Source organism: Cucumis melo, chromosome 5 (genome assembly GCF_025177605.1).
Source record: "Cucumis melo cultivar AY chromosome 5, USDA_Cmelo_AY_1.0, whole genome shotgun sequence".
Lineage (NCBI taxonomy): Eukaryota > Viridiplantae > Streptophyta > Magnoliopsida > Cucurbitales > Cucurbitaceae > Cucumis > Cucumis melo.
This window is the reverse complement of record NC_066861.1, coordinates 13,859,884-13,886,275: the sequence shown is the minus strand read 5'-3', so window position 1 is coordinate 13,886,275 and position 26,392 is coordinate 13,859,884. Positions and strand designations below refer to the sequence as shown.

Genomic DNA, 26,392 nt, shown 5'->3' with positions numbered 1-26,392 from the left:
AATTCATCTTTGAAATAGATTAGTGATAGATTTACTTGTAGTGAAAATGTATTACTTCTAGTACTAAGTGAAGAAAAGGTGTTTTAAACTCTGTATTGATAATCATAAAATTGTAATTATGATTTATATATCATAAAGGGTGCAAGATCGTTTAGACTTGCTATGGGATCGTTTAGACTTGCTACGAGATCATTTAGACTTGCTACAAGATTGTTTAGACCAGGTAGAAGGGTACAATATTGTTTAGATTTGGTACAAGGTTATAAGATCGTTTAGACTTGCTACGAGATCATTGTTAAGAGATCGTTGCTAAGAGATCGTTTCTAAGGGATTGTTGTTAAGAGATCGTTTCTAAGGGGTCGTTGTTAAGAGATTGTTTAGACTTGCTACAAGATTGTTTAGACTCGGTACAAAATCATTTTTTCACGTGTGTGTGCCTAATTAATCGCAGGGGTATTTTTATTATTTCACATTGTGGGTTTGTGGATTTCTTTTAAAAAAAATTAATTTATACCGTGTAAATATTTTCACACTTTGTTCTATTTTTGAAAAGACCCCATGTTTTTTTTTTTAATCAAAGTAGAGAATTTTTTGAACATTCCTTGCATATTTATGCCATAAAAAACACAAAAACTAGAGAGTTGGAATATTTCATTGCAAAAGATGAAAACAAAAGAATTTGACCGACTTACAAAGCAAACTGAGACTTATATCTCTTTCATCTTACATAACCTTAGGTGGTAGGGGCTCAATGAGTAAAGCTTATGATAAATTATTGCCGTTGAGGTTTAAGATCAAGAAAGATGGACACTCGTATATTTTTATTTGATCTTATATTCTAACTAAATCATTCAATACAAAAAATTTCCATATTTATTGTATTATCTCCATGAAAAGGAAAAGAAAAAGAAAAAGAAAAAGAAAAATAACAATGAAACACAAACATGGCCTGAACCAAAAATCACACTTGTATTTGGGTAGTAATTTATGTCTCGTTGTTGAATAAGAAATTTTAGAACCAATCACAAATTGTCACATTATTTACTAAAATAATTATATTTGGGATTAACTAAAAATTGGCATGTGTCCCAAATTAAATTTAGAGATAAATTAAACAATTCTAATGATGTCACGTGTCTTTATTATGACAATTGGGTCAAATTAATTATTTTGGTTCAATTAAATATTATTTAGTTAGGCTAAAATTTAATTGAACCCAAAAATAAAGCTTAATTTAGCCTAAAATAAAATGTGACCCAAATCCATGTGATTGAGCCCATGGGTATGGTCCATGGACCAGAACAGACTCAAGTACATAAAAGCCCACCAGGGAACTCTAAATAGAAGAGTTCTCTTCATTTGTGGAGGTTGGAAATTTTTTACTCCAGAAGGTGTAAAGAGAATTCTCTCAAGAGATAGAAGCCTCATCAACTCCTGAAGTCAACCAACCTCGAAGATCGAAACTCCGACCACCGAAGATTGAAGCTTCTTTGAAGATATAAACTTTTTTCCAAGACTCCAACTTCAAGAAAAACCTCGAAGATTGAAGCTTCTTTGAAGATAGAAACTTTCTTCCAACACTCCAACTTCAAGAACACCCTCAAAGATTGAAGCTCCTTTGAAGATACAAACTTTCTTTCAAGACTCCAACTTCAAGAACACCCTCAAAGATTGAAGCTTCTTTGAAGATACAAATTTTCTTCCAAAACTCCAATTTCAAGAACAGCTTCGAAGATTGAAGCTCCTTTGAAGATCCAAGCTTTCTTCCAAGTCTTCAACTTCAAGAACACTCTCGAACATTGAAGCTTCTTCGAAGATACAAGCTTTCTTCCAAGACTCTAACATCAAGAACATCACGTGCTTCGCTTCCTCAAACTGTAGAGATCGAACCACATCGCATCGAATCAACATAAATACAACATCAACACAAGTTCAACTCCACGAATAAATTTCTTCGAAAATCTCGTGTGAACACTCGTCACTTTGTAATTGTCGCAACTCACTTTAATGACTGTTTCTCTACTTTTAAATAACGAATAAAATATTATCTTCTATATCTTTTTTATTGCATTTATTCCAATGTTTGATAACTATGTATATAGACTGTGTTTGAGAATTGATTTGAGAAAGAATGTGTGGTTGGAATAGATTTAAACCAGATTGTCATCCTCAACTTAATCTCTTCTTTCTTTTGGTGATTTTTAAATGGGTATTTGCTTTTCTGTTTATTTGTAAGAAGAATAAAGGGGAAGAGACTCATTTGATTACGGTTATGTCTTTACATATTTATCGCAATTTGAGATTTGGTCTCCAATTATCAGTTATACATTAATTTTTCTATTTAAGCCATTATTCAAGATGTTTATGTTTACATTGAATCTTGATAGTTGGTTCTCCTAAAATTACTTGTTCAACGATTCTATTTATGGTTTCAAATTTCCATGATTTTCATAGCTATATAAGAGCCACACAAGCGCCTAGCTATATCCTAAGCATTATCAATCCATCTACACTTGTGCAGAAGGGATTTAGGAAAAGAAAACCCAAAAAAAAAAAAAAAAAAAAAAATCAATAGTATTGATTTTGGAACTGTGATTTCCTTTTTCCTTTCTGAAAAAAAAAAACAGAAAAAGAGAAACACAAACACAACAAAAAAAAAAAAAAAGTTGTATTAAAAATCCTGATTAGGCACCATCATGGAGCATGGAGGTGTTGTGTCGAAGGGGACGGTGTCAGACTCTTCAAGTTCGTACCAAAAAATAATAATAGTTGCAGCTATTGCAGCTGGAGTCCAATTTGGTTGGGCTCTACAGCTTTCATTGCTAACACCTTACGTACAACAACTTGGAGTTTCACATACATGGTCAGCTTTCATATGGCTTTGCGGACCATTATCGGGGCTTATTGTGCAACCTACTGTCGGGTACTACAGTGATCGTTGCACCTCTAGGTTTGGTCGTCGTCGGCCGTTCATTGTTGCTGGAGCTAGTTTTGTGGCAACTGCAGTTTTCCTCATTGGCTTTGCTGCAGACATTGGGCATGCTGTGGGTGATGAGCTTTCTAAACCCATAAAACCAAGAGCCGTTGCCATCTTTGTGGTTGGATTTTGGGTTCTTGATGTTGCAAACAACATGCTCCAAGGCCCTTGTAGAGCTCTGTTGGCAGATATGTCGTGTAATAATCACAAGAAGATGAGAATGGCTAATGGTTTTTTCTCATTCTTCATGGGGGTAGGGAATGTTTTGGGGTACGCAGCTGGGTCCAATAACAAACTCCATAAATTCCTCCCCTTCACACTAACCGATGCATGTGACACTTACTGCGCCAACCTCAAAACATGCTTCTTGATCGACATTGTATTCCTTCTCCTCATTACCACGTTCGCTGTGTTGACCGTGACCGAGAAGCCATTTGAGCGATTGGAGATTGACGAAGAAGCAACACCCTTTTTCGGGAAATTATTTGGGGCACTCAAGAAGTTGGAGAAGCCCATGTGGATTTTGTTGTTGGTAACAGCCTTGAACTGGATCGGTTGGTTCCCATTTATCATGTATGATACTGACTGGATGGGTTTGGAAGTGTACGGAGGAAAGCCAAAGGGAAGTCCTGAAGAAGTCAAGTTCTATGACCGTGGTGTTCGTGCTGGGGCCCTTGGGTTGATGATAAACTCATTTGTTTTAGGATTTTCAGCTTTGGCAATTGAGCCAATAAGCCGTATTCTAGGAGGCCTCAGATGGTGGTGGGGAGTTGTGAACATTATATTTACAGTTTGCATGGGATCCACCGTCGTTGTTACGAAGGTTGCTCAGCGTTGGAGGGCCGTTAATGGTTTGCTCCCTCCTCCAATAAACGTCAGGGCCGGAGCATTTTCGATCTTTGCGGTATTGGGTATTCCATTGTCAGTCACTTTTAGTGTTCCATTTGCCCTTGCGTCCATCTTTTCTTCAGAATCGGATGCGGGTCAAGGTACTGTAAACATTAAAATTTATTTATGACACTTTATTTTACTTTCTTTATATATATAATTTAATTAACTAACAAAGCATGCTAGCTTCTTTCCTTATTTCTCTCTCCTCCTTCACATCTCACAACACAGGCCTCTCCTTGGGAATTCTCAACCTCTTCATCGTCATTCCACAGTTTATCGTATCCTCAGTTAGTGGGCCATTAGATGCTGCTTTCGGAGGAGGAAACTTACCGGCATTTGTAATGGGTGGAATTGCTTCTTTTGCAAGTGCAATGTGTGCAATGTTTGTCCTCCCCGATCCACCACCTCAATCCGAAGCCTCCTTAACAATGGCCGGTGGTCATTGATTCTTCCAACTTTATGAGATTTTCACCATTCCTCTCATTAGTTTTTGTCCATTTTCTACTCTTTTCTTTCTTATTCTTTGTATGAGATATAATAAAGATAGAATAATTTATAATAAAACTAGAATGTTTTATTTTCTAACCTCCCATGATATCCTTTATTATAAAATCTATATGCATCCATCACTTTTTGTTGGATGACACTCGGACGCCTATGTGAAATTGCTCACCAACGCGTAGCCTAACACCTTTAAGCTAGTTTAATTAATCATATTAGTCTGTCTTTCACTAGAAGAAATATGACCTTTAATCTCGGTTGAAAAAAATGAAAATAGAGCTTTAATGTCGCTTTTTAAAATACGGATGTTTAATGTCGGTTTAAAACCGACATTAAAGAGGAAGCTTTAATGTCAGTTTTAAACTGACATTAAAGCTATGGTTTTTTTTTCTAATTTCGTAAAAGATTAAGTATTTCTTTCACTTACTTTTCTCTTTATGAATTATCGTGATTTCTTCCCTCTCCTTGTCAATTTCTTCCCCTCTTCTCAATCTCACTTTCTTCCCTCTCTTTCCTCTCTTCTCCGACGAACAGTCCATCGTGCCCAGTTGTTGTCGTCCCTCGTGCCCAGCCACCGCCATCTCTATCATTGTTGTGCATTCGACGTCCACATCTGTCTCAAGTTCGCACGTTCAGATCTTTGACATTCGCACACTGCCTCGCCACCACCGCCGCACGTCCATATCTCTCTCGATATGTTTTTGCTCTTGAGCGTCAATCTCGTTGTTTATTGAACAAGACCCATCCACATCGGCCCTCTCCACACTAACATCTGGGTAACATTTTTTAATCTCCATTTTAGAACCCTAATGATTTCTTGAACGCTTTTTCTTCTTTCCATAAGGAACTTAATTGATGATTAAATCTGAATGAATGTTGTTAGGTTCCTCTCTTGTTGGGATTGTTTTATTGTGTACTTGGTTTTATTCAACTCTACTTAGATGATAAATTTTCGCCTAAACAATCATAGGAGAGTTTGGGGGAAAACGGTAGCTTCCTTAATGTGAGTGTTTTTTTCATTGGATTTCTTTGGAGAAAGTGTTGCTTGTTTGATTCATATGTATGTATTATTTTGATTCTTGTGTTCTCTCATGTGATAATTTGTAGGCAGAAGTTAGTTCCCTTATGTTAGAAGTTTAGTTATTTATGAGAAATAGTGGCAGAAATTAGTTCTCTAACGTTCGTATACTAGTAGTTTATGATATGTAATGTATTGGTTTGTTTAAATTTTAAATCATAATTATAGATTTTCGTTATTGTACATTCTTATGTGATGATTTCTATGCAGAAGTTAGTTCCCTAATGTTAGAAGTTTAGTTGATGGGGAGACATAGGAATGAGTTTATACTTGGACATATATTTGAGTTTGGATTATAGAGTGGTTTATCTAATCTCTCTTATTCACTTGGCCTAATTAACCTCAAATACACAAGTTGCTAATTGATGAGATTTTAAATGATTTCATGAATGATGCTCTACCAAAAGATTATTGCATTCATATTCAGTTTTAAACTAACGTCTTTCTTTTACACAAACGAAGAGAACCAAGAAGGCAAGCATTGTTGATGAATCTATTCCATGGCATTACCATTTGAAATTATATCTTGGATTATAATATATACTTTCATGCTCAATGCATTTCTCTGTATCCACCTTTTTATTTGTGATGTATTGATGTGTAATGTATTTTATGGCCTAAAGGTCTAAAGTTTCATTTATAATAGTAATACATTTCTTCCTTCACTCTCTCATTTCACTTCTATTATCCATGTTCAATGTGCTTAGTTAATTAGTCATGCGTAATTAAATGTGTTTTAATGCTAGAAAATCAAAGTGTATGCTTTATGAGTTTTGTTTAACTAAATATGGATGTCAAAGCATTGTGTATTTGAAAGAAAGAAAATGATGTTGACTACAATCACTTGACAAGTGAGAAAACATAGTTAGCTAACAAGCGGAGAAGGAGATTCTAGCAATACAATCTCATCATCAAGTTCATCCTTTGCATAAGTTGCAGAGATGTTAACGTGTGCAATGAAAGCATCGAAAGGTTTTCTCGCCTTTAATTAAGGATAAATTACTCATGATCATAACGCCTATAAGCTGATTAGACACAAAGCATAGCTTGATTTTAAGTATTTAAATCCCAATAGGTGATCAAGTATGGCAAAGGCACGAAAAGGTTGCTCACCTTAATTCTGAAGTTAATACATGATTTGTATCGTCTTAAACTATTAAAACACGATCCATTAAGAGTAGTTAATCAAGCATTCTTTCCTTCCATGCCTATAACTGAGTTCACTTTCCATCTCATCTCATTGCCACACTCATGCAGCACCGCCATAGGTACCTACACTACAAGAGATGGGGGTACTGCCGACGCACAAAAACGTCAGGAAAAGTGAAAAAACGTCGGGAAATGATATGCCGACGTTTTTCACGACATCGGAAATAACGTCGAGAGAAATGAGTCAGGAATGCCTCTCCCGACATCGTGGCATGCGTCGGTCAAAGTGGCGACGGGAATGCCTCTTCCGACGTTTTTTTCGACGTCTTGTGTGTGTCGGAAAACCCTTCTCCGACCTGTCTTATGCATCCTAGTCTCGACGTTTCATTGCGTCGAGTATTGCATTTTATATATTTTTTTAAAATATGTAATTTCTAATTTTTTTTCTCTAAAATATTTTGCTTAAACGTTCACAACGAAATTCAGATGGCTCAAATATTTTTTCCGATGTTTTGGATTAAATTAAAACAAATTCAATATAAATTAATAAATTAAGAAATACAAACACAAATTAAAAAAAATAAAATTAATAATACGAATAAGTTCAAAAAATATTAGTAAGTTTAATACAAAAAATGTAATTCTCATAATACAAAAAAATGCAAACATAATAAAAAGTCTCCCAACGAGGAGCATACGCGTCATTCTACACCTTCAGTCCTACAATGATATAAAAGCAACTAAGTTTAGTATATATATCCATATGTTCATTGTATACTATTGTTGCAAAAACTTAAGAATAATGGGGACATATATACGTACCGCAAAGCTAGGGATCATGCGATGGTCCCTGTTGTGCACGAGTGAAGTCTTCTATCAGCTTTTGCATTCGTTCCACTTGTGAAGCTAACGCTTGGTGATTTCTATCTTGCACTTCAATCCGTTTCAAAGCTTCATTAAGTTTAGCTTGTAATTCAATCTCTTTTTGTGTGGACTGCGGACAAGATGTCTAGGAACTGCTCGCACTCGTCGTCCTGCGGGCCTTTGGCTTGGGTCCCCAACCAAGGCCTTTTGGGTAGCCTGGTCGTCTACCCAACACCTGATCACATATCTCATCCTCAGAAAGTGGCTGAATACCCTCTAGAGTATGCTAGGATTGGAGTTCCAGCATTTGATTCTGCAACAAATTTAAAAACTATGTTAGGTAATGCGCAAAAATATATAATGAAAGAGGATAATTAATAAGGGCATAACTTACATGAGCATCCTCTGTGGCCTGCGACACAAACGTCCCAGCTCGAACGTATGTTTCTCGAAACAACTCCACACGATCAACCGGCTCCCCTTTTCTCTCAGCGAGCTCGTATTGTCGTTGCAGAAACGACTTGGACCCGCTACTATGATTATAAGGCAGCTTATGTCTAGCAGCCTTGTTCGTCCGTGATTGCTCCTGCATGAAAACAATTATATTGTTTATTTCTTATACATATTAAAACTTGAAATCATAATTAATCATGACAAATACCTGAAATGCACGGCTCATATAGTGGTCGCAGAGGAAGTGTCAATCCTCATGACGTCCAACCAATGCGTTTGGTGGGTTCGCACGAGCCTCCTCCTAGTCGCTGTACTTTTTGAAGCATCTGTAACAGTCGGCCCAAAACTCTTTAAAGGTCGTGATCATCTGATGCTCAACAAATCAATTAATTGCTTGATCATTGAAATCAAGCACAAAAAATCGCTACACATTACAAACATAACACATTAGATTGGTTAAACTTAGATATGTTTCAAATGAAATCATAAATGTGTAGTGCACTTAATTACCTAAAGGTCGCCCTTGACGACCTTAATGTATTCTCTCCCAACGTCTACCCACTTAAGGCAACGGACGGGAAATGTCTTTCGCACGCACATGCCTATCGCCTGACTAAAGCGAATGGTGTGTGGAGAAATAGGTTTCTCCACTTCAGAGGCGATCGTCATCGGAATACAGATTTATTGCAACGTGGCACTCAAACTCCAAGAGTCGAGACTGCGCACGTCTCCTAGGAGTCAGAGTCGCAGGTTGTTGAGAAGAAAACCCTGCTCAATAAATCGATAATAACATATTAATGTTAGAAAAAAAACATGAAATAATTGTAAGTTAAAATGAAGGAAATTCTTAGACTCATCCGCATTGTCACCCACAGATGACGACTCTCCCACGATGTTATCTAAATCGTTCTTAAACTCGAGGAACATAGCGTCTATCTCCATAAAATTATTATGTGGGTATGACAATGACATAATGGTTGTGGACATAGAAAACAAACATTCAATAAGTAAATACGAACACATAGCTAGAATCAAAATATATAAACTACATAAATATGTGGGTACGTGGTTTGTCACTATAACTGCAAGAGGTGAGATTGATTTGAAGGAGAAGGGTATGTCTTTATTTGATTTTCTAATAAATATTCGGTGTTAATTAATTAAAAATTGAATTCATTGTAAATAAATTATGTTTAGCTTGTTTTCACATATGACAAATGAATCAATTTATTTTTAAATATAGCAAAATATAAGTGTCTATTATTATCTTCTCATCATTTAAAATAATTATCTATTAAAATTATTTCTTTGCCAATTTTTTCACTTAAAATTAATTAAAAATTTCAACTTCAGGACCATTTTAAATTAATTGAGTGAAAGTTAACGATAAATACTAAATTAAACATTAGCGTAAGAAATTAAGGGTAAACAAGTAAATATTGAAACTTATATACCAAATAAAACCCAATTTCAAATCTAAGAGTAAAAACGTAACCTCTTGAATTTTAGTTAAAGATATAGAGTAGCATTTTGAAATCTAGAAATCAAATCAAAACAAATCAAAAACTAATTCTAAACTCTGGCATCCAACTTCTATTTATTTATTTCAAGTTACCTTAATTTAGAAGTTTGAGATATAATGGTTTGATTTTTTTTGTCTATTCTAAGTTACTATCAATGCATTATGAATCTTCAAAAAAGAAAAAAGAAAAGAAAAACTTAGAATGGAAATTTGGTGGTTTGTCACACTATTTTACATCTTCTTTTGATTGTTTCAAGTGTTGATTTTGTTTTGAAAATGTAAAGTAATTTTCTGCGGTGTTCTTTCTCTACAACCAAACAAGTAAAAACATATCCTTCTCCTTCAAATCAATCCCTTCCATTTTTATTTTTACTTCCCAATTCAATTTTCAATTTAACTATAACCCCACCCCCCTCCCCCCATTCAATTTTCAATTTAACTATAAATCCTAAATCCTAAACCCTTCAAATTTCAATTCAACCACAAATTACACACATTCTATACAAAAATACATTTAACAAACAAAAATCTATTAAAAAAAATCCTAAAATAATTTTCTTAAAAAAAAAACCCTAAAACTTATATTTAAACTAAACAAACTTTATATTTAAACTTACCTAAAGTGGCAGACGGTAGCGAAACAGCGAGGGACGACAACGACGACGGAATACTTTCATATTGTATAGAATATACTGCATGACTTTAGCTACGCATTACGTTCATTATGAACATTAATTCATTGCGTTCGACTCTGGATTTACCATGAAACCTCTCTTCGCTTGCACTTGGACGTTAGAAAGGAAAACTTGTACTACACGTATATCATCGGAAGTTTAGCAACCCATGAATAGGAGTATTGCACCTTTTTCGCATATTTAGTCGCCCACTAGTTGCTCAATTAGAGCCTCAATATGACATATCCACGAGTTACTAGACACGTACATAATTTAGAAAGCAAATAAATAAAGAATGCAACAGAGCAAAGCAATAGGTCCATAAATATCACTATGAATTAGTTCTAAAAATGTAGGTGATTCGATTTCCACATTAGTTGTTGATGATCTAATTATTCATTAGATTAAAGAATCTTTTTCTTCTTCTTCTTCAATGGATGTCCATGTGGATTTTCGATAATTATTCTCATCATTATAGATCCTAGATGATCCAATAGATTATGCCAAATTGCAAATATGTCTGGACTCATGAGCTCCATGTTCATTGTTGCATTTGTTTCAATTACTCTTGTTAATGAGTATACTATAATCCAGAAGATAAAGCAGACAACTTTTCTAATATACGTTTTTCATTTGAGACAGTAGATGTAAAATAAAGTTATTGTATTCCATTTTTTCTGTAAGTCTCAATATGATAACCATTGCAACGTATATCTTTAAAACTCAATAAATTTCTCTTTGATTGACTAGAGAATAATGCATTATCAATTTTGAATTTTGCTCCTCTAGGTAAAATAATATTTGCTTTTCCAAACTCTTCAATTAGGTCTGCAAAACCCGATATTGTATTGACTTTTGCTTCTAACATTGTCAGTTTGGAAAAACATTTTTTACTTGTCAGTATTGTGCACATAGTTGCACTGTCTACCAGTGAGATATAACTTCATTGTTCATTTTTAAGTTCAGCATAAGACAATTATCCATGCTTCTTCATTAAAAAAAATAATAATTACAATCAAAATTAGTCAAGACGGACAATATGGTAAAATATTAAAATTTGTAATTAAACAAAATAATTACAATCAGGTTAAAAAAAAGTCAAAATATTGAATAACTTAAAAAAGTCGGTCAAAGTTTGACTTTCCAAAGTCAAAAGTCAACATTTTCACTTTTTTAAACTTTGACTATATCCACCATTTTCAAGCTTCCGAATATGAATCCACAATCATATTTTAAGTATTTAAATCACATTTAAATATAGAGCTCTATCTCAAACTGATTACTGACATTTATTGTAACGCCCCAAATTTAAGGTAATTTAGTTGTAATTATCTTAAGTTAAATTTTGATTTTCGGGTGTTATTTAATTTTTGAAATATTTTATTGGTAGAAATTGGAACTTATCACATATTATTTAATTGTTTGTATTTGAGAAAATTCGATTTATTATATATTTGATTGTTTAATTAATTGATTTTGAAGTTAAAATAATTATATTATGTGGATAATATAATTAGGTAGGAATATTTATTTTTCAAAGATAAAGATGATTGGATTGGAGAGGGATAAAAAAATAAGTTTAAAAATAAGATTTGGTGGGTTTTAATTGAAGAGAGAGAGTGTGAAGATTTTTGGAGAAGAGAAAAAGGAAAAAAAGAAAAAGAAAAAAAGGAGTTATTATTATTAAATAGGGCATTGAGATGTGTGAAAACCCTATTCATCTTCTTCTTCCTCATCACAAGAAAACCCTAAAGAAACCCTAGCCATCTTTTGCTCCGCGCCTAGCCCTACCGTCAAAACCTACACCCGAGTTGGCCATCTTCGTGAAATGCCAGCCACCATTGCGCTCTATCGAGCCATTCAAGCCATCCATCTTTATGTCGTCATCAAGTCGAATTCGTCCCGTCTCTGCTCCACCGTTCGTGAACCACCACGAGCACTGTAGTCGGTCGATTTTCTATTGTGTAATCCATCGTGCAGCAATATCATGAACGAGCCATCAACGGTTGAAGATCATTGCGTAGCCGACCCGAGCACACTTGAGCAAGCCGTCGAGCTTAACAGAGAGTAGCCGCACGCGAGCTACCTTTAGGTCCGTGCCACGTGAGTCATTCCAGCCTCAGATCCGAGCCGCCTTCAGCACCCAGCCATAGCACCCAACCATTTTCGCCTCCTACCCGAGCCGACTCCTTCCTTTAGCCGAGCCACCTAGCCATTTTTCCTCTAGCCAAGCCTAATTTTCTACCCTTTTGTACCTATTTGGTAAGTTTGATTTGGGTTTTGGTAAATGCCCATGAAAGATTTGTTTGGAACATAAATAATTTAATTTGGATTAAATTGAATTATTTTCTTAAAAGATTTGTTAGATTTAATAGGAAGCTAAGTTGGAAATTTGTCCGACTAAGTTGGTTTCGACCCCGACTTTGGGTAAATTAAATTAACTGGATTTTGGATCCTTAGTCAAATGTGAGTGAAGTTATCACACTTAGTAAATTTCCCTTTCTGTTTAGGACTTGACTGTTGGAAAGCTTAATCGTGACGGTTAGGATAATTTCGGTTTTAACTAATCTCCAGGTAAGAGATTCTACTAATGGACCTTCGAACTGAAGTTAAGAGACTGCATGTATTTACGATTATGCATTGATGGTAGCTAAAATGCATAATGCGATGTTATAGATGATGATTAATATTATGCTATTGATAATAACTGTCATTATATTGATGATCGATGATGATGATTGATATTATGTTAATGACCGCTAATATATTGATGATGATGACTGTGATATGTCTTTGACGACAATGTTTGATTAAAAATGACATGATTGATACTTATGTCATGTTTATGATGATGTATGTTATGTTACATGCTATGGTTAGGTTGTGCTGTTATCTTTAGCTATTAGAGTTGTACCCGCATGAGTCTCCCTCAAGATCACTAGTCCAGTATAACATAGACATAGATATGATTATGAGTGATTCGATGGGTCACTCACAACCCAATTGTCTTAGTGTTTCCTTCAGGTACACTAAAACCAATTTGTCTTAGGTGTTACTTAGGGTCCACCGAAGACTAGATATGTTCCTACGGGATCACAGATTTTCACATGTTCAAGAACGTGCCAGTTTAAGGGTACCACTTTACAAGACTCTAATAGGAAATTAATAGGAACCTAGCAGGACTAGTAGTGGGTCCCTTACTGAGTATATTTTTGTACTCACTATTTCTTGTTTAATTTTATAGGCAGAGGTAGAGCTAAGGGCAAGGGAAAGCTGGCGAATGACAATAAGTGACCGTGGCGAGCCATGGGATCATTTTGTTTCTGCTTTATTTTATTTTATTTTAGTTTATTTATTTTTCTTTAAAACTAGACAGAGCCCGAGTTAGGATTTTATTAAATTTTATCCTTACATACATTCGTTTATGATTTTTAATGAGTATTTGAGGTTTTGTTTTATTTTCTATTTTTAATTTAAGAAACTTTATTTATCTTTTAATTAGTAATGACTTCAGTTTAGTATAAGGAGTTGGGTCGTTACATTTATATCACATATATTCGTGAGTTTCTCTCTCTTTACTTAATGCGAACATTTTGAATTATTCAAATATATTATTCTAAGTTAATTCTAGATGAGCTAGCAGGGGAACCTAATGAACCTATAGATAACGGGCTTTAATGATTCGAGATAAACTGACTAAACCCTTTTACGTCGAGCTAATCAATATTATTCGTTAACTAACTGGTCATTCTACTAAAGCCCTGTAGTTGCACTCTCCTCACTATATATATATTTGTGTCCATCTGAAATAACCATGATCATTAAGTTAATCCTTCACAGGTTGTTCATAACCTTAGCTAGGTTAAAATATTGTTTTATCCTCAAGACTACGTTTTGCTCCTTGATGTCCTCACTTCCATGGCTCTATATAAACGATTCGGAATCACATCGTTTATACTAATTACAAATCGGGCCGCATTCATAGTATCCCCAGAATAAGGCGCCTAACCTTATTCATATAGTACTATAGACCGTTTGGGCTATATACTCGAACTTGATCCATGTTTATGTCTCTACATAATGTAAAAGTTTACACTAGATAGCCTCGAGACCCCAGCTTATTGGATGCAAGATTATAACATTCAATTTTCACAAATAACTCCTCAATAACCACTTTTTTTAATGGAATATAATTTTAAACTACAAACTACGAGTTTTAAGGCATAAATTCAAACATAACCTTAATTACAATCATCAAATTCACAACATTTAATTCACGAAATGAGATTGTTCCTGTTGGTCAATATTCATTATTTTCATCCATCACTATTAAAATTTACAACATTTACTTTAAGAAAAATGTTGTCGACTGATGTTTATGATTTTTCAATCAATAACTCGTTGTCTTATTCAACCACGAGAAGACATTAAAGATAAGTACATAATATTCTAAAAAAAAACTTATCTTGATATTGCTATTGCAGAAGCATATCCAAAATATAGAATAACTACTTTATGATGATCATATTCTTAATGATTGTTTTAGTGTATCAAGCATTCATAATAAATACTTATTGATATTATTATCAAATAATAGAAATTTAATATATATCAAACATGCAAAACAATATTTATTTTATTAGTTATAACAAGTAGGAGAAAACCGACATACCCTTGGGACATACCTTCGACGGAGGAGATGATTGGAGAGTTCATGTTGATAACGTGTTGTAAAAACAAGGTGCAATCGGAACACGGATATCGAAAAATATAATATGAAATATAAATAAAACATAATAATAAATAAATAAATAAGAAAATTAAGAAATTAAAAAGATTAGAAAAAACTCTTTAAAATCCACTATCTCCCATTTATGTGAAAATTTACCTATGTCTTACAAATCTACCAAATGTCATTGTTTATAAGCAATTTGACAAGCATAAGGTAGATTTACGATGGAGAACAAAAATGAGTATCTTTTAAGACATTTGTCAAGAGTATTGATGGTTAAGAGAGTAACACATGATGGTTGGTGGACACTAAACTTAATATTGGACATCTATATTAATATTAATTTATAATACAGTCTAATTTTTTTATATCTATAATTTGAAGATTTAGTCGTGAAATTTTAGTTTATACTCGAGTTTCATAAAAAGAATTAAAAACTAAGAAAAATTGCACGAACAACTATGATGTTGGTTAACAATAATTCGTTGAATTGCATCCTTGAACATTTAAATAGTTGCAATCAGTCCATTTTCTCAACTTACCATTATTTGTTGGATTACCCATTTAACTAACACATACGAGAGGGGCATATTTGTAAATTCAGCCTTCGAGGGGAGTTTTATTATTTCTTTTCTCTCCCTGACCCTTCTTCTGTAATCTGTACTCCTCTTTCTGTAACCGTCGGCTGGGGAGTCTCCCGTTCATATTTTTGTTCTATAAACATTGGTTATATATATAGAGAGAGAAAGAGGCAAAAATGAGTAGAAACGGAGAAAATATCAAAAAAAAAAAAAAAAAAAAAAGTCTCACCCGTGGTTGGCCATGGCGGACAATGTCAGACAGATTGCGATACGGCTGTTAACCTGTTACGTTGTGGAGGCAATTACCGAAAGGACACAGCATCAACGGTGGTGGTTGGGCATTTAAGCTGCAGCCTAGATCTTCATCTTGAATACCAGAATATAGTGATGTAGCCACAATTTCAAGCGAGGGGACACACGCCCATATGATAGGAATCGAAGTTTAACCTATATATAAAACTCTAAATTGGTCTTTATATACTGTCTTTAAGTTTTCCAATGTTCATAATTAAGTCGTAGAAGTTTTCATTTTGCCTCTTGGCCCCATGTTGCGGTCTGATCCTAAGACAAGTTTTATATAAACACATCCATTTATAATATTTAAATTATATAATATCATTAAAACAAGTAAAATTAATGCGTGGCGGCAGATTCAGAATTTCAGGTTAAGAACACAGTTTTAAACAAGGTTAAAATTTTAGCTTCTTAACGTCTCAGTTTATGTCATATATATATATATATATATATCTTAAACTTGGATATATAGTATGAGCAAGTGAATGTTCGGTTACAAATGTAAATATTGTCACAAATGTAAATATTGTCAGAGCCTTAAGTTAATAACACACGGAATAACAACATAAACATGATAGGTAAATAGAACAACACATTAGCAACTTTAGTAACCCAATTCGATGGCACGACATTTGCATCTGGAGTTTCAGACCTATGATAAGAGATTATATTACTCTTTTAGAACTTGATCATTACAATGTTATGACATAGGGTTTAGCACTCAACACATTTTACTGTGCTAACCATGAACTGATAAAATAATAATAAAAAAACTATAACTATCACAACATGACTAAGGATCACTCCTTCTGAATCAATGTTCACATGTAATTTCAGCTTCAAGCCTTTTTGAACCCATAAGTTAGTCTCTCACTTCCAATATGTTGTTTCGTTACTTGTTAGGTCTCAATGTGCATATTGAATAGTTACCTTCAATCAAAATTCTTTCTATCATGTGTTTTTTCGAGCCCACACGCAACTAAGCAATCTTCCTTCCATAAATAAAACTAAATATCTTGTTTGTTTTGTAGAATCCAAACCATCTTTAATTAAAAAAAATTAGGAATATCCTAACAGAAAACCTCAAATACATATAACCATCCATAATTAAATGAATAAATAATAAAAGAAGTGGGACCACATTTCAACCAATGTAAAATAGTAGAATCATGACATCCCTATTTTTATGTCTAATATATATAGTACCCAACATTTAAAAATGATAATAATAATACAAGTAATAATTGGCAACAAAAATCGAAACTTTAAAGTTTAATTGGCAAAAAAAAAAAATCTAAATATGATCAATTAATTTTTAAGCATTTTTTATATTTTAGGAGATTTTTTAAGGTTAACGGACAATTTATATATTGTATTAGACATTTTAACCATGTTTATCAAAGCTGCAATATTAGATATTTTATTAGTCATACACACGAAACAATTGTCTAATGCAATGAATAAGATTGTCTAAGTCGGTGAGAATACCATATTACAAAATGATTCATTTTCATAAAAATAACAAAACACCAAAATATTTGTTGTCCGTGTAACAAAATCAAGAAGTTCATAATATTTTCATAAATTCTAACACTACAAGAAAATGGAGCATTCCCGACGTCAAAAAAGACGTCAGCATAACGGACGTCGGGAAAAAGGGTATTCCCGACGCAGTCGAGACTGCGCCAGAAGAAGCGTTGGGAAAAACCATTTTCCCAACGCATCAAACAGGCGTCGACCACCCGATGTCGAGAAAAGGCTAAATTAATTTTAAAAAACACATTATTCCCGACGCCGTGCACAGTGCGTCGGGAATGACGTCGAGAATATGGGGTTTTCCCGACGCCGCACAATGCGGCATCGGGAAAACCGTTTAGTGAGCATCGGGAATGACCTTTTTTCCGACGCCATTTAGGGGATATCCCGATGCGTCGACACGGCGTCGGGAAATCCCCTTTTTATTTGTTTTAGTTCTGTAATTTACAGAACTGAAAGCCGAGAGGAAAAAAGAGAGGAAGAGAGGGAAAAAGAGAGGTCAAAGCCGACAGAAAGAAACCGTTCTGCCGTCGTTCTATCGCCATCCCTTGCCGCCGTTCCACCGCTGTCTGCCACTTTAGGTAAGTGGAAAATTAAAATTTGTTTAGTTTAAAGTTATGTTTTAGGATTTTCTTTTGGAATAAATTTTTGTTTGTTAAATGTATTTTTGTATAGAATGTGTGTATCTTTGTACCTATTAAATACATTTTGAAATGATGTACCTATTAAATACATTTTGAAAGTAATTAAACTTTATGCACACATGGTGAAAGTCATGTAAATTGTAAGGATTGTATAAGATTGTTTAGAAGGAGAGAGTACTTAATATGCCTTCGACTTTTGGGGTGTGTGTTTGATTATTAGTCAATTCTACACAATTGGAATGATGAAGAAAGCATCAAGATATTGAAGAAATGTAAAGAAGCAATTCCAAGTAGAGGTGAGGGAGGGAAAGTAATAATAAAAGAGATGGTGTTGGAAAAAGAGTTGGAACAGATGAAGAAATCATCAGTTGAAACTCAACTTTGTTGTGATGTGTTAATGATGACAACTTTCAGTGGTAGAGAAAGGAATGAGAAAGAATGGAACACTCTTTTCTTAGCTCTTGGTTTTGGTCACTACACCATTATTCCTACATTGGGTTTAAGGTCTCTCATTGTGGTCTCCCCTAATTAACTACCATACCAACTTCTACCCTCTTTCCCAAAGCTAAGTCTCATCCCATTTGCCTTACCTTGCAAATATCCAATATGTATAATGTCAAATCTCTATATTGTAACAAAAGATTGTGAAACAATAAGACAACTTTTTGTTTTATTTTGTTGTTTTTTAGTACTCTTTCCCACTCCTTCTTCAATCATATGGAATTTATATAACAATAGTTGGAGATATGTGTGTTGTTGTTAAAGAAGAAAGAGAAAAACCCCTTTTTTATATATTGATATAATAAGTGACTTCACCATAATCTAATCTAAAACTATAACTCCTAAATTTGTTCAATCCACTTCGACCCATCTTGTCTAATTGAGATAATTTTGAATGTTTTTAAAATCATTTGAGTCTGAAGTTGTTAAAATTCATTTTTAACATTTTTCAAAAAAACATGCCTTTATTCATTTGAAACTAATTTTAATCATATAAAAATTGTACTATCCTATATATAAAATATAATGTAATACTCAAATGCATTATCGAAGTCTTTTACAAGTCATTGTCATTACAAACAAACAATCTTATTGAATGTTTGTTTTCTATGTCCATAGCCATTATGAAAAAGATGATGGAAGAATTAACTCGTGCACAATAGGGACCACCACATGATCCCTAACTCTACAGTACGTATATGTCTCTATTATTCTTATGTTTTTGCAAATATATGATTATGTACTAAACTTAGTTATTTTTATATCATTTTTAGGACCGAAGTTGTACAATGACGCGCATACGCACCTCGTTGGGAGACTTTTTCTTATGTTTATGTGTTTTTCTATTTTGAGAACTATATTTATTGTAGTGAACTTATTTGTATTATTAATTTTAATTCTATTTTTTTAATTTGTGTTTGTATATTTCATTTATTTTAATTTATATTCAATTTGTTTTAATTTAATCCAAAACGTCAGGAAATGTTTTTGAGCAATCTGAACATCATTGTGAATGTTTGAGCAAAATATTATAAGGAAAAAAGTAGAAATAAAATATTAAAAAAATATATAAAAAGGAATTCTCATTCATTCCTTCTCGACGTAAAGAAACGTCGAGAAAAAAATGTCGGAAAAGACGATTTCCCGATGCCGGAAGGTGCGCCGACATAGTCTGCGTCGGGAAAGAGGTATTCCCGACGCAGGCTATGTCGACGCGTAGTTCGGCGTCGGGAGAGGCTTTTCTGACGCCGTGTTAAGCCTCTCCCGACGCCTTTCTCCCGACGTTCTTCCCGACGTCGTTTTGTATGTTGGGATAACCTTTCTCGACGTACTTTTCATTTTTGTCGACGTTTTTTTTGCGTCGGGAGTACCCCGTCTCTTGTAGTGTAAGTTTGCCCTTGAATATTGCTGACGATTTTTTATTCTTTTTCTTCTACTTGGTTGCGATTTATTCATCTCTTCTTTATATTATCAATTTCTGCATATTAATTATTACTTCTTCTTCTTCTTCTTCTTCTTCTTCTTCTTCTTTTTCTTCATCATATTTCCACTTGTTCTTGTACGAGGTTTTTTCATTTTCTCCTCTAGAATTTCTTCCTTCTTTGTCAGCTCTCATATTTTTTCTTTCTTTTTTCATTTTTTCGAATTCCCATTTGGTAAACGATGTTCGTCATTGGATCTATCACATATATTTTCTCTTCTAGATCTAAATAATTGTGTGCCAAATATAAAAAATCTTGGTACACGATCTTGAACAAAAATCATTTAGATCTTAATATACGATCGTGTACCAAAACTAAACAATATTGGTACACGATATTGTACTAAATATAAATGATCTTTCTGTACCAAGATTGTTTAGATTTTGTACACGATTGTTTTGATCTTGATACGTGATTGTCTACCAATATCTAAACGATCTTGATTCATGATCGTTTAGAAGAAGAATTACATGCGCGCGAGTGACTTGTGTTGATACTATACCTACACAATCGTGAATCATTTCCTACGCAAACGTCACAACAAGAAATTACATAGATTTTCTGATGAACAATACAAACGCTGGGATAGGTGATGTTGAGAGAAAAAGCTTTTTCTAACGTCGTAGAAGCTCCGTCGAAAAAGGTTGACAATTTCGACGTGACATAAGGTGACGTCGATATAAGGTAATTTAATAAAAAAATTACAAACTTCTCTCAACGCCATTATACATAGCGTTGGGAGAAGTTTATAATTTTTTTTTAATATATTTAACTTCTCTAGACATCATTATGCATGACGTTAGGAGAAGTTTATAATTTTTTTAATATATTTAACTTCTCCCGACGCAATGCATGATGTCATCAGGATTAGTGCAAGAACTCCTGGCGCACCCCAATCAACGTTGAGAGTTTCCCTTTAAAACCCATTTTCAGATCTGTAAACAAATTGAAACTAGCCAAAAATGAGAGAGAGAAGACACCCCAGCCAAAAAACGAGAGAGAGGAAGAGATTTTGGAATCTCGTCGCTGTCCACCACGCCACTGTCGCCTTCCTCATCTTTCGGTGCCGCCGCCGCCTCCCCTCTCTCTTCCGATAAGTTATTTATTTGAGTTAGAGTTTTGCCCAAAAATCCTAAATCCTAATTTTTATTGTAAACTGTTGGGTTTATTTGTTTGTAATGCAAGGTTTCTCTGTCCTCCCTTCTGATGTAACCGCCGACCCTATCTCTTCTAGTAAGTTATTTATTTAAGTTAGATTTTTGCTTTAAAATCTTAAATTCTTACTTCTCATTTGCCTTAGCTTTGTTAATTTTTCCATTCATTTACTTATTTCTCGTTTTGGGGTTTTGCAAAACAGTACCTTCCATTGTTTTTTTTTATAACAATGTGCGTCGGGAGATCCCATGACATCTCCAGACTCAAATGTACATGTTGGGAGATCATCCTGCGACTCATTCCATTCCCGACGCTGATTTATGCGTCGAAAAATCATCTTCCGACGTTTGTGTGTGTCGAGAGTGTAACGCCCCGAATTTTCGAGGTAAACTTTTACCGTTTTATATAATTTTTCGGGGATTTTAAATTTTGGATTAATTTCTGAAATTCTGAAATTAATATTTGTAAATTTATATAATAATAATATAATAGTAATTATATTATTATTATTATTAATATTTATTATAATATTTATATATAATTTAATATTAATATTATCTTTTATTATTATTATTATTATAATTTATTATTGTTACTACTATTTAATATTATTAGTATTAGTATTTAACATTATTATTACATTAGTATTAATTAATATTATTATTTATTATATTATTATTATTATTATTATTATTATTATTATTATTATTATTATTATTATTATTATTATTATTATTAAATATTATTATTATTATTATTATTATTAAATATTATTATTATTATTATTATTTAACTTAATATATATATATATATATATATATATATATATATATATATTTTTAAAAAAAGAAACCTTAACTTACCGCGCGCGAGACCCCCCCTCGGCTTCTTCTTCTTCTTTTTCTTCTTTTTCTTCTTCTTCGTCTCCAGCTTCACGCCGCCGCTGCCGTCTCTCCATCTTTCTCTTCCGCACGCGTCTCAATCTCCCTCGTCACGTTCCGTCTCCATTTCCGCCTCCAGCGTCGGCAGCGTCGTCAGCTTCATCGTGTTCGTTCGCCGCGGCCTCCTTACCATTTCGGATCTCCTCTCGGTTTCAAATCGTCCGACCGTGTCCGCCGTCAAGCCGTCATCCTCCGCCGCGTGAAAACAGAGCCAGTCGTCGGACTCCACCCAACCGCGACACATCCCCGTCGTCGAACGCCCGAAGTTTGTCATGGAGGTTGCCCGTTTTCAAGCCGACCCGACCCGAAAACCCGAATCAAATCCGACCCGTGTTTCAAGTTGCGAGCCGAGCTGCGAGTCGAGTGGAGCCGAGCCGCGAGCCGAGTTAAGCCGCGAGCCGAGCCGAGAACCAAGCCGAGTTAAGCCGAGCCGAGCCGAGTTGAGCCGAGCCGCGAGCCGCGAGCCGAGCCGAGAACCAAGCCGAGTTAAGCCGAGCCGAGCCGAGTTGAGCCGAGCCGCGAGCCGAGCCGAGAACCAAGCCGAGTTAAGCCGAGCCGAGCCGAAGCCAAGCCGAGCCGAGCCGAGAGTGAGCCAAGCCGAGCCGAGCCACCTAAGCCTTCCTTCCTCCACTCCGGGTCACGGTGAGTTTTCTGTAAGGATTGTTTTGATGAATTCCCTAATGTTGCTGCATCCGATTCGAGTTTGAATATTTGAAATAAGATTTGGTCCTACCTTTTATCTCTTGAAGGTATTAAGGAGTTGACGTTCAAGTTTTTGGGTTCCGCGGCAGGCTTGGTTGGAGATAGCTTTCCTTCCCTCGGGTAAGTCAACGGATGTCGCTTAGAACCATTTAAAATGACTTCTACTAGTGTCATCGATTAAAACCTTCGTGTTTTTGTTTAGGTTGATCCATTGAGCGTGGACTCGATCGAGGGGCATAACCAAGTTTCAGGTAAGGGTTTTCCTACTACTGGACCTCGGAGCGAGGCTGGAAACGTAGTAGTCCACAGAGGATTACACGTTAGTAACTGTACCGAATAAATATAAGTGTGTTTGACTTTTAAGCATTGTTATTATATCCTTGTCTGATGTAAGAGTAACGCGACCGCTAGTTGTAACTTGTGCGCTATCGGGTATAAGGAGTTACTTGCTAGTAGACCCGATGCTGGGTGCTCGGTATAGTGTGGTTATGTTAATGGGCTACGTGGTAGATTGGAATTGTATGTCGATGGACCTTGAAGTTACGGTTAGGTACGTGGTAGTTATTGGTCTGGACATTGATCATGGAGTTTGGATGGGAAAGGACAGTGAATCCGATTTCGATTGATTAGTTGATTGGGTCTAGGGGTTACCATAATGGTGTGCGAATTGGAAACGCGTATGGTAACTGGGGGTGTAGTTGTTTAAACCTATACTATCTGACTGGCAAAGCCTATGGCGAAATTGTAATATGAGTATTGATGGGGTATGACTGTTGTAGACGGTTTAGTATGGACTGAGGGGTAACGGTTAGCTTCATCTATGGGGTAGTGTGCCTTACTGATATGTGCATCCTTCGGGAGCACTAGACTGATGTGTGCATCCTTCGGGAGCACTAGACCGAAATGTGCATCCTTCGGGAGCACTAGACTGATGTGTGCATCCTTCGGGAGCACTAGACTGATATGTGCGTTCTACGGAACCACTAGACTGTCATGTAGGGTACCCCTGAATAGGAAGTTAACTGTTGTTCCCGAACGGGCCCAGTAGTGGGTCCCTTACTGGGTATGTTTATACTCACCCTTTTCTCTTCTTAAACTTTTCAGGTAAGGGCACAGCGAGGGGCAGACCGACGAGAGGCAGGAAGGACGCGTGAAGGCCATATGGACGCGTCTGGTTTTCTTATTGCTTCCGCTATGTATTTTTGTCAGAATTTTGGTTTGTGATTTTGAACTGATGACTTGAGTTTTTTTGTTGAAACTTTTGTGACTGATTTAAAATAGGGCCCGAAACTGTTTTTTTTTTGTAATGTTTCTAACGTTTTTAATGAATCGTAACTGGTCCGTTTTAAATTTTATGTTGTGTGGTCGAGTTTTGGTATTTAGTAGTGACCTCAGCTTAGTCCGGAAAGTTGGGTCGTTACAGAGAGATTCTCATTTTCTTGTAGTGCGTGTACATGATCGTGTATCATTTCCTATACGAATGTGTATTAATCATTTAGGAAAAGAATTATACGTGTACATATGGTCAATTAATCGTATGTTGACTGAGCCATTTTTGGTATTTTTATCGTGGATCGGATAATTTTTCTGTTTTTAAAATTATTTAAATATTTTGCGGGTTTTTCGAAGACCCCTTGCAAAATATAATCTTATGGCTGTCAAAAGAAAAAAGCATGGAGTAACGGTGGTAGGAAGAAATTAAAAACGAAAATATAATATTGTGTATTTTATGAAAGAAAAAAATTATATGCATTGTCGGTATGGTCAAAAAGTTTATGGTCCTGCCTTCATAATGTCTTGACAATCTATCCCAACTTTTCTTCTTATAGAACCAGACTTTGTTCCTCATTTCTGAATGCTCAAATCTTATTACTTACCACTATTTGATCAGCTCTCTATCTTCTCTTTTGTGTCTGCTTTTGTTTTGGGATCCAATCTTCAAATTCAATGGACATCTTCACTTCCATATCATCTAAAACATTGCCTTTTGATACCCATATTGATAGCAATAATAATTTGGGAGTTTACGGCGACACCTCATTCTCGTCTTACTTGACTGCGAAAGAAGACCATGACTTCATCCGCAAACTCACAGAGTCGACTCGTTACCTGAAAAGCCCCATCATGATTCCTGGTAGCAGAGGCGGTGAAGATGGAGAGATTGGAATATTTGGAGCTGAAAAGTACTTCAATGGCGGAATGGAGGATGAGAGCACTCAAAGATCAGGTAACAATCATCCATCCTCTCAAAAGTTTGACAAACTTATTGTTGCTCATATGGAGGAAGCCTTGAAATTGCCAAAGCCGAGGCTTGGAACTCCAAGTGTTGGATCGGAATCCAGTAGCGTCAACAGCCAAAGACCTTTGCTGAAGATCGTTAAAAGCACAACAACAACAACTGCAATAGCAACAACAATTGCCAATAACAGTTATTCACTCCAGAAGAGGAGGAGTAGTAACAACAACAAGAGCTTTCTATCCAACACTCTTGGCTATTGCATGTGCTGTACAAGCAACAAAAAGAGTACTGCAGTTGAAGACGTGGGCGAAATCAGTTTCAGCAATGCTGTCACAACAAACCCAACACGAAATAATATTAATAATATATTGGATCGAGAAACTCCATCGTTTCGAGGCTTTCCAACTGCAGCATCATCAATGAAGATGGTCCATTTGCAAGAACCTGAAGAAGTAGTTGAAAGAAAGTCGTTAGAGGTTTTCGGTTCGCCAGTGACGGGAAGGCTCAGAAGCAATAAACCGATCAGCCTGGAGAAAAGGCTAACCATGCTTTCTTGGGATAAAACAAATAACCACAGTACCACCTTAGGATCAGGAATGTTTTACAACGAGGACGAGGTGAATAGCGATTGTAGCTCCGACTTGTTCGAGATTGAAAGCCTTACCAAGCAAACCAACCCATTCCACTCTCCAACTGCCTCTTGTTATGCGCCCAGTGAAGCAAGTGTTGACTGGAGCGTGGTCACTGCCAGTGCGCTCGACTTCGACGAACGGCGCCCCTCCATTACCAGCCCAGCCAGAGTGGTACCACCACCACCGATGAGGGTTAATGTGCACAAAGAGGTTTTCGTTGTCCCGAAGAGGCGACCGAGTAGTATTTTAGGGTGTAATAGTGAGAAAGCAGTAAGAGTTGCTGAAGGTAATAATAAGTATGATCACAAAATGAGTGGTAATAAGTCCAACAACTCTGATTATCTTCACATGGAACAACGTGACTCCGAGTCGTTGATGGCAGTTAAAAGGTTTGAAGATGAGACCAAAGTGGGAGGGCTAAGTTTCAAATCGCAAGGGTCGTCGTCGATGTTGCCTCTTGCCCCGCCTGCTCGTGCTCTCGGCACACGCTCGCTTCCTCGCCCTTATTCCCCAAGGCTTACCAATATGACCTTCAATATGCAGTGAGATCATTACATGTTATTTTCATATTTCCATAAGTAGATTAAAGTTTAAAAATTTGAACTATATACTTATTTACTCTACTCTAACATAGTAGGAGATTTTCTTATTCACTGCTATTCAAAATTTGAACAGACCAAGGTTCGAGTGAGAGGTAATTAAATATATTATTATTCTAAACTCTCCCGACTTTATTTGTAATTTTTAGTGAAAAAAACTTTGAAAAATTCAGGATGGATGTTCTTATAATCGTCAGTACATTCTTTCCTTATTTAATTAGTTGATGTGACATGCATTGTTCTTGC

General features: G+C 35.4%; 2 protein-coding genes across 3 annotated transcripts; both read left to right on the top strand.

Moving 5' to 3' along the window:
- Window positions 1-2,502: 2,502 nt before the first annotated feature.
- Window positions 2,503-5,164, top strand: LOC103503171 (sucrose transport protein SUC8-like). 2 transcript variants are annotated; one of them, XM_051084516.1, is made up of 3 exons: window positions 2,601-3,966; window positions 4,097-4,306; window positions 4,904-5,164. In XM_051084516.1, exons 1-3 carry the CDS (start codon window positions 2,697-2,699, stop codon window positions 5,011-5,013), a joined length of 1,590 nt encoding a protein of 529 aa, XP_050940473.1. In that variant the 5' UTR covers window positions 2,601-2,696; the 3' UTR covers window positions 5,014-5,164. The 2 variants fall into 2 exon arrangements, with proteins under 2 accessions (XP_008465545.1, XP_050940473.1); XM_008467323.3 differs by lacking the exon at window positions 4,904-5,164 and having other exon boundaries at window positions 2,503-3,966; window positions 4,097-4,453.
- Window positions 5,165-24,623: 19,459 nt separating this feature from the next.
- On the top strand, window positions 24,624-26,093 carry LOC103485779 (protein PHYTOCHROME KINASE SUBSTRATE 1). The gene has a single exon (XM_008443480.3). It carries the CDS (start codon window positions 24,624-24,626, stop codon window positions 26,091-26,093), a length of 1,470 nt encoding a protein of 489 aa, XP_008441702.1.
- The last annotated feature ends 299 nt before the right edge of the window (window positions 26,094-26,392 follow it).